This window comes from Mesitornis unicolor, unplaced genomic scaffold, assembly GCF_000695765.1.
Source record: "Mesitornis unicolor isolate BGI_N332 unplaced genomic scaffold, ASM69576v1 scaffold22909, whole genome shotgun sequence".
NCBI lineage: Eukaryota > Metazoa > Chordata > Aves > Mesitornithiformes > Mesitornithidae > Mesitornis > Mesitornis unicolor.
This window is the reverse complement of record NW_010206840.1, coordinates 1-9,865: the sequence shown is the minus strand read 5'-3', so window position 1 is coordinate 9,865 and position 9,865 is coordinate 1. Positions and strand designations below refer to the sequence as shown.

Sequence of the window (9,865 nt, the reverse complement as noted above, 5' to 3'; positions counted from 1 at the left end):
TTGAACTTCAGGTTGGGTTTGCTGTACTAGCAGTTGTACCAAAGAAAGAGAAAAGATACTTATTTTAAAGGGCGTTGGTATAATTCAGTGCAAGCTGTCTGTGAATAAATTTTGTCTGTAATCCATCTTAGAATGAAAAGGAATTTCGGAGAGACACATCTATTACACCCTCAGCAGCAGCTACTTGAGCATGTTGGCTTTCATTCTTTGGAAGAAGCCATGCAAGTTGTCCGCGAGCACCATTTTAACTCATGTATTTCAGAAGCCAGAGTTTTTTGCACAGGAGTCTGTGGCAACCTGAACTCTGCAATGTGCCATTGAGTCTTTTTGGCATTTCAGCTTTTTCCCTTTGGGTGAGGTTCTCTAGCAACAGAATTTGATAGTCAAAAATATCTCTTGGATAGGCTGCTTCTGGTTCTAGTTGGTGTTTTCAGTGTCCATGGCCTCTGTACTTCATACCATGCCAATTATTTGATTTAAAAGAAATGAATAATGGACCAGAAAATGTAGACTTCAGTTTTGTTGACTGCATTTTGGTTTCTACCTGAAGATCTCAGGAATGCTGAGCCAGTGGCTCCAGAGAAGAGCGTGAACAAAAGTGTGAAGCAGCTAACATGAGTGTATACACATACAACACAAATTTCCAATTTTGTTTGAAAAGAAAGCATTAATAAGCATTTTGTCCAAGTATTGAAGCATTCTTATTTGACAGATATGCAAACAACTCAAGTACATAGGGTCTGAATTACTTACCTGTGGACTGTGCTTTTAGGGAAGAGTGCATTCATTCATTTTGTGAAATAAGTTCTACGTTTCAATGTCAATTAAAGCATAACCCTATGCTTCAATGAAATGAGCTAAGGTGGCTTGGATGTAACCAAAAGGCTTTACCTTATCCCTTGTGATGCCATGGGAAGCAGATTGGCTTGGGGAAAATATCCAATTATTTGTATGCCAGAGTTTTAGCAAACAATAGGGAAAATGCGTTTGCTTAGTACATTACATATGCCGTTCAGTTTTTGGACTTGTGTCTAATATTATGTAAGGCAGAGATTGGCAGCTTTTCAGGAGCGAGGTGCCAGATTGTATTTTTCTTTCACAAATTAGAGGTTAAGAGCGCTGGTTGAAAACATTTGAAGGCGCTGTCAGACGGTGTTTGGAAACGACTGGCTGTCAGGCAGGCAAGATGCCACCCAGCAGCTGGCCTGGGACTGCGGTGAGGAACAGGGCTCCCTGTCCCAGCACTGCCAGAGCCAGCAGTGCTCTCGGGACGCCAAGGCTGCCAGTGCTCTGGCCTGTGCCAGCAATGCCAGCGTTGTGTGCCTCTGGAATCTACCCACCTCTTCATTGCCGTGTGTGCCAAGCATTGGGACTGCAGGCCCAGTAGAAGCTCTGTCCCGTGCGTCTAAAATTGTCTGTTGTAATGGCTGGTAGTGTGACGTTTGGCATAAATTTCTTCTGTGAGTTTGGCTTAACGTGACTCTGCAGAGATGTTTTTATACGAGATACTTTGGGGACTGGATGCTAACTGTGAAACCAGAGCTAATCAGTTGACCAGTAATGTCCTCCTTCACATTGCGTTTTGCTAAAATAGGGATGAGTATGAGCAGATTCTTGATACAAGATTCAAAGAAATAATATGAACATATGCAGAAAGATGCTCTGTGTGAAGCGTTGTGAAATATTATAATATCTATATTGGTTTTTCAGGCTGTATTAATTAAGAAGTAATACACAATAGTATAGGATAGTAACCTGTAGGCTTACTTTAGGATCTGACCTTTGACAAAGAGCTCTTTTGTATATTTAATAATCTTTGGGAGTACTAATTATCAGATAACCTGGAGCCAAGTCTGAACAGTGAGCAATACTGTATTTTATTTTTTTTTTCAAACCTAGTGCAAGTGTGTGTGAGTTTGCCTCTTATGTTGTGGTATCATTCATCCAAAGGCACTGGTGTTGCATCTGGTGTAACATGTTTCAAGATTGTGGCTGTCAACGCTTGTATCGCAAAGTGTAGCAGGTTCAGAAAGCAACAGTCTGATTACAGACAGCTGCCTCTTGATTTTAGGACAAGATTTATTGTTAAATCTAAAGCTTTCAAATGTAATTATGGCACGGGACAGTTACTGTGCACATATTCCAAGAGTACCACCTCTGCAGTCTGTCGGCGTAGGGACCATGTTGTCATCTATCCATCGTCATGTGACAGCTAGATGAGTTTTCTCATTTAGAAAATGTAAATGGTTTCTACATAGAAAAACTTATGATGTAAATATCTGAATGATTTCTATTACTCCATATCATATTTCAGTGATTTTTTTGGTCGTTGTATAATAAAAAAACTAGCATAATTTTCTTCCTTAAATGAAAAAAACCAGGGCATATAAATGTGTGACTACTTTGAATTTATTAGTGTATACTAAATAGTCAAAATATTTAACAGTATAATTAATAATACACAGTTTAATGGTATTTCATGTTTTCTTTTCCCAGGAGCTGTGATCATCTCCACTCCGCAAGATGTGGCTTTATTGGATGCACGCAAAGGAGCTGAAATGTTTAGAAAAGTCCATGTACCTGTAAGCCTGTATATTAAAAATATCAGTAGATAGTTTTCCCAAAACATAAAAAAATTATGTATACTGCAATGGGTGAACAAACCATTCAGAAATCGCTTGAACTTCATTAATTCGTATTAAAAAAAAAGGATTAGAATCCATCTTGTATCTGTATTGGGAACTTGCTTTAACAAGAGGGAAAGAATTTTCTCAGGCCAAAGTCATAGTAGTACTTGGTTTCTTTAGAATCAGTTTGTTTAATCACCTGGAATGGATCAGACTGCTATACAGTGTCTCTTACCAAGTAACGTGTGCTTCTTACTATATCCTGGTTATGTGTCCTCTTCAGCACTTGGCTGTGTTGGAGCTTAAAATGGAAAATTTCTTGAAATGTGAAAATCTCATGTATTGGTACATTTTAAGAAGGCAATTCAAGTTTTTGGGGAGACATGCCCCAATTGATACGACCTCATTGCCACTTTGCCTTTTGAATGGCTCTGTGGCTGTCACGCCAAGTAGGAGGCTATCGATAGCACTTTTGTTTTTTCATGAGGTTTATAACTCATATGGTAGCTTGCTTGTTTGGGAAATGCAAAATTTAAAAATATCCACAATATTCATATGGACTGGGAGAAAATATTAAGCAGGGTGACATCTTTGACTTGATATTTTCTATGTGTGCTACAAGTTGCTAAGTAACTGAATGTTATACTCTAGAGTATGTTCATGAACAGATTCATTTTTCATTTGAAACGTGCAGTTTGTAAGAAAATACAAACTGAAATGCTTCCTTATCTTAAGCAGTAAAGAAAAAAAAGCCATTTACTATACTTTAAAAAAATTTGTTTTCTGGCTTACCTGTGTAAAAGTCACTTCTACTTTTTTTTAAGGAAGTCCGTTTCTTTCATAGCTAGTGCTTTGTTAATTTAAAAATGCAACAGAAACCTTGAAGTGACTGCTTTCCCTTTTTGTTTAAATTTACAGAATAGCTTAACAAAAGAAATACATTGATATGTTGCTTATTATTAACTATTCCTTAAGCATATTTGCACCAGAATGAAAGCAGAGTAACACCATTTGCTACTGGAAGAAAAACAAAGATATGTAACAGAAGAATAACATACAGACTGTTTTATTTTTATTTTATATTTGGGTTTGCTAAAACTATGCAAAATTATTTTCTTCAAATAAAATTGTGTTGAAGTTAGTACTTCGCTGAGTTTTCCATTTGATTAAATGAGAAATGACCAACATTTCTTTCTAAGTCTATTTTGTTCAATGTTCTTTGAAGAGAATGACCTGTAAGAAAACCATACATTCTAGGATAGGCTTGGCTGCTATTAATTTGACTAGTGGGAGATAAGATATTAAAGATGAACTATTTTGATTCGTTGGAATTTTCAGATCTTTCTGAAGTGTATGAGAAGTCACAGCAAAGCTGTTGTGCCGGACGCTGAGTTTGAATGCACTTGAACCAGTCATTGGGTCTTACCTTTTCCATGGTGTTGCTTCATTTTATTCTAGCCTTGTAGGTACCTCAGTACAGATGTGTCCTTTACGTCAGTGTTAAAGCACTTCCTGCCTGTGTATGACATTTCTAAGTGTCGACTAAATCTGAGGACCTAAAGAAGGTTGAGTTGCGTAATTTTTGATGGACAACTTCAAACCTGAGGTTTACGTCAAAGAGGTGGAATCTGTGGGACTGTGCTAAAGTTGTGTATCCTGATTATATAATTGACTGATCGTTAAAAATCTCATCTGTAAAACCTTTAATCTTTAAAAAAGTGCTTGCAAAGATTCTGCTTTTCAAAGAAGCGGTGAGTCTATAGGTTGCTGAGCTCTGAGTCTTTGAGTATGCTTGCTTGTGTTTAGTGGAGTCCCTCCCTTGTACATATGGATGTACATACACCACACTCCCCTCACCCCCAGCAGTCATTAGTTCCCAAAGCCTTAAGTGACATATGGAGTATTACCACAGTAATGTCCTGATTGTTCGCATTGTTTGTTTCTCCTTTACTGCGTTGGAGTTAGAGTAGAATGGCTGAAGGAACTGATGGAAGGCTGACAGTGAGAATCAGGGTCAGAACCAGGTTTACAATGCACAAGTCTTGTTTTCAGTCTTAGGACATAGTCATTAGAAGAGGAGTGTCATCTCTTGTGCAGTGGAGCCTACCTGCTATGGAAGGAGTTTGCAAAGTGGTGCTGACTCCTATCACAACAAGTTTCAGGATTCTTGCCCATTATGAGAATTTGGCCATTGTTTTCATGCATCCCAGAGGCTTGCTCTGGGCAGGTGACAAAAAAAGAAGTTAATAACTTCGAGTATTTAGGAAAAAAGTGCCTATTTTCACCTGCTGGAGTTGAGTTCAGTTCAGTATGGTATGTCCTGTCAGACATACCCTTGAAAGAAAATGACAAGGTTTTAGTTAAATCTGCGATTTTTCTGGTAGTTTCCTTGAGTTGGAAGGTTATGTTGTGGATTTCATAGGTTTCAAAAAACTGCATATGTAAACTCAGCTACGTATTTCCTTCTAAGACATACTAAAATAGTTCATTTCACTGTGTACTTACTGGTATTTCTGTAGTGTCCAGAGTACCCAGCCACAATTATAGCTTCACTTTATAGTGAACGTTAGAGCCAGCAATTTCTCGTTATAACGTGAACGGTAGTAAGGCAGCAATATTACTGTGCATGTTTGCTTGAAGCACTGCATTGTCGCTTGACTGGCTGGTGGTCACGTAGGAAGGTGATGGCAGTGTGGAACGGTGACCCTGATCGCTTCAGTCCTCATCAGGTTGGAGTCAGACCTCAGCACCATCCACTCTTACGTACAGGGAACGACTTAAGTCGGTTTCTCGGGAATCATCTCCCTGTGTAAAGACAGAGGGCTTTAATTTTCTCACTGTGTTTTCTCTAACTCAGAAGGTAGTGTGTTTGAATTTCGGCATGATTTGTTGTGTAACCAAAAAGTTAATTGAGCATAAGAAATGTAAACATTCAGAAACTGTGTGTGTGCAGATAATTCATAATGAAAGGTTTCTTCGTTTCCTGTTACTCCTTAATAGATGTCTCTTCACCATTTAAAACAATGATTTGACTAAATGAAATTCCGTTCTGTGCATTATAACTATCCTGTCCTCCACTGCCTTAGGTTGGCTCCTGTACTGCAGCACATCTCATCAAACTAGTTTTCACATTGTTACTGAGCCAAGTTTGCCAAGAAACGTACAGGGAAAGGAGCTCACTAAGGACTAGAATAGGATTCACACATACTTACAGGATAGTTTGTGTAGACAGTAACAGCTGCTTTGAAGCTCTTCTATTATTTGAACAGAGAAATGAGAGCTACTACTGACTTCATTAGCAAGACTTATTACTTTGTGTATTTAAAAGCTCTGAAGATCATAGCGAACTCTTTTCCTTTTATGAATTTATCTGCAGAAATATCCAGGTTAAAAATACACTTAAGCACTAAAGTTGTGTATATGTGCACAGATTCTCTATTAAACTGGGTGTTTATAATTGGCAACTTAATATTAAAAAAAATTCGTCATATTCCAGAAGAATAATTTATATGTTAATAAGTATGCACTACTCATTGGCTGACAGACGGAAACAGCACTGGAAAATTAAAATTATTTTGTAATGCTGAAAGGTCATTTGCTTTTATTAAGATTTGTTGAAATGAAAACAAAAAAGGACAGTGAATAAGACCTCTAAAACTGAGATAGCACTGGGAATACAGATGTATCTCAGCAAACTGTGGCAGAAGGACTTCTTAAACTTATCAAAGTCAAAGAACTAACAAAAGAGCTGTAGTAGTCCTTAGCTATTCACAAAACAATAGTAGACTACGTAACTGTGATGGTGAATTCACTGAATCATAAATGTTGTGCGACTACTTTGAGGAGCACAGAAAGTTCAAACCTCAAGATACTCAAGATGAATGAATTAATTTAAAGTATAAAGTTTTCTTCTTTTGTTCTATGACGCATAAAATGGCTTCTCTGTATCCTAGTTGAAATACTGTTTTTCGTTAGTCGAATACTCCTTCTTCCAGTGTTCTCCTGTTTACCAACACAGTGGAAATTCCATGACTTTAAGGAGAGCAGGGTGAATGCCTGCTCAGAGGTCATCAGTAGAAGACTGGCTGTCGAGAGCCCTTTTTACCATCCCTGCACCTTTTACATGTAGTATTTCATATCTCTCTTAGTTTAAGAACTGGATGAGAAAATTACCTGTATTAATGTGCCAGCAAATAGAAACTTGTTCCTCTTGCTCCTCTGGCAGTGCCCAAGAAAGAGTAGAAAATGGGAAAATGTTGTGGTTTTAAATTGAAAGTAGGTGATCTCTTTTCGTTGTTGTTGTTACTATTTCTTAAAATGTTCCTTGCTTTAAAGCCCTCTGAAAGCTTTACATAAGTAAAGGAAGACTTCTTAGAAAATAGTGTGGAGTACGTTATGGTGGTGTTGAAAAAATACAGGTGATCATCTTTTGATAATTTTTAGCTTAGATATAAGGAATTTTTATGAAGATACTGTAAATAACATGCTTTTTATTTTCAGTTTTGGTGCCAAAAGTTGTACATTCACTCTTAATTAAAGAACTTAATATTTGTTGGTTGTGCCAAACACCGGTATAACCTTTTAGATACGCTTCGTTAGCATAGTGGAAATGTTACTCCTCTAATAACTGGGCCAGCTTGTTCAAGCACAAAACTAGAACGCTCAGGGAAATTTAAAAGTACAAAATGTTACAAAGAAAATAACAGCTTTTTGTACTTCAAAATATATATTCATACTTTTAAAACTTGGCTATGCCACTTGTGGGATATCATATAAATCTTGCAGTGAAATTTTGTAACATGGAGCTTCTTCAAGCAGGTCTTCTGCTGATTAGCAGATGGGTCGGAGCTTTCACCCTATAGTGTTTGGATGCTGTTTTCATCACTGTTGAGAAATCCTGCTCTGCCTCAATGAGCAGTTTTGTTTACTAGGTGAATAAAATGAGATCAGTGCTATCATTAGCATTATTGTACATTGCTCAAGATTTTTGTGTGCGTGATTTGGCAGATTTTCAGCTGACATATTTTGCAGGGATGGTGTTGAACACCCAGCATCAACAGAAATGTACCTATTATGCCTGTATTAGATTTTTATGCCGTAGTTTTTGGCAGTTTGTTGCACATAATTATTTCTTTTGTTTGATCTTTAAAGCGTGTTTCTGCTCTTCAGAAGAATAGCAAATCTGATTCTTTTTGAAAACATTTACCTACAGGATAACTTACAAAAGTATCTTGAAAGCATGTCTGATGTTGTCATTTCTTGTAATGGTATGCTTTTATTTTGTGTTTCCTGAAACTGCAAATTACAAAGCTATAAAACACAACATGGAAATTCTTCCAGTATTCAGAGTTCAAAAATGAAATACTGGCTGGAAGAGTTCTTGGAAAGATGCTTTTCGTTACAAATAAGTTTGTTAATCTTTGAGAGATACAAATGTGAAAAACTTGAAATAGTGCACAAATGAAACTGCAGCTGAGACGACTAATGAGAGTTGTTAATGGCGTTAATGAGTCTGATATTACCTCTACTTCACATTATAAATGAGCCCTCCTCGTTGATTCTTTGTTGATAATCTCTTCTTAATTGTCAGAGATGAATAATGGAAATAGCAATGCCTGGATACCAGCTTTGAACACTCCGTTCTTTTCCTTCAACAGGTTTTAGGACTGGTTCAGAATATGAGTGTTTTCCAATGTCCCAACTGTAAGCACGAGACGCACATTTTTGGAGCCGATGGTGCAAGAGATCTAGCAAAAACCCTTGGATTGGATATTTTAGGTAAGGATATAGAAATGGTTTTATTTTTGAAGAAAAATGCAATAGTGTGCATGAGCATTAACTGAAGTATGGAACTGCATAATCCTCAATTACTCTATATTCAGACAGTGTTCAGATATAATAGAACTAATAACTCAAGTAGTTGAATGTCACGATTTTTGTATGCTCTGTTCCTTACCAGGATCATTCTTGCAAATGGGATGTGGACTGGATGTCTTGAATTGAAAATTCTTGAGTCTCTTTTCATTTATAAAAAATTCAGAACATTAATTGTTGTGATAGCTGTGTGCTGAATTCATTATGTTATTGATCATTCAACACTTTTTACAAAACCAAGAATTCTATTTGGTCTTGTAAAACAGACTTAAACTTTGCCCATTAATGTCAATAGAAGTTTTATCAGTTATTTCATTTAAATGAAATGAGTTGTTACATATTGAAATAAATATGGTAATTTGAAATACAGTCCCTTAGAGCAGTTGTTTTAATGCTCTTGTACGGCAGCAAGCAGACTTTAATTGTATTAAAGCGTTGAGATTAAAAGAATATGCTGAATTGCAAAATGTTGTTTTAAAAGAAAATTTATCTTTATTGAAAACAAAAATTAGCTGTGATTAAACAATCTGGCATGCCTATAAGCTAAAATATACATTGATCTTTAAAATATACACTGCTATTTTAAAAAGATGTATTTCAACCTGTGCCGTCAGTAAAAAAAAATTACAGAATATAACACAGCATAATTAAGTTGGTAAATGGGATAATTGCATGTGCTAATGATGTGTTTCCATGTATTACTATAATTATCTCAATGATTTTCCATAGCTAATTCATTAAAAAGAACCAGGAAGCTCACTTAGAAAGATCAACACAGAAACATCAAGGTCTGACATGAACTTAAGATACCAAGGCAGCAGATAATTAAAGACATGCTTTTGGGCTATCTTCTAGTTTTCTGAATATATAATGAGTTGTGATCAGAGCCCAAGGGGATTTCTGCAGCCCTGGGTTGTGTGGATGGATGCAAATGCTCTGCAACCAGTTAAGTTGCACATGCATTTAGATACACAGGCACCAACGATGTGAGATGGTTTTTGTTATTCCCTAAGAGGGCAGAACCGATTGTGACCATATTTAATTGGGAGCAATGCGAGAGATTTACAGGTTTAGCAGAGGATGGATGAGATGTGTGAAGAAAAACAGAGTTAAGTTTACCTTCAAACTGTCAGTGAAAGACCAGAGTAAGATTAAGAATAATGCCCCATGGGTTAAATTTAGAACTACAGCACTTGATCTGATTACTGTGCTCCTCCTTCCAGGGATGACCATTACATAATAACACCATATGGTGTTATAGGAATTGCTGCTTGCAGATTTTAACGTTTCTCTATCCCAAATGGAAGTTTTATCCCAGTGGTACTTGAATTCTGCCCAAAAGCATTGAGAACTTATTTATATAT

The 9,865-nt window shown here is 36.7% G+C and overlaps 1 protein-coding gene across 1 annotated transcript; it reads left to right on the top strand.

Annotated features, from left to right (window-relative positions):
* Positions 1 to 1,139: 1,139 nt before the first annotated feature.
* LOC104546513 (cytosolic Fe-S cluster assembly factor NUBP2-like) lies at positions 1,140 to 8,470 on the top strand (the record flags this gene model as incomplete). The annotated part of the gene is made up of 3 exons (XM_010191928.1): positions 1,140 to 1,399; positions 2,497 to 2,582; positions 8,285 to 8,470. Coding segments are annotated over 3 exons (532 nt in total), but the record flags the coding sequence as incomplete, so codon positions are not given.
* Positions 8,471 to 9,865: the final 1,395 nt, after the last annotated feature.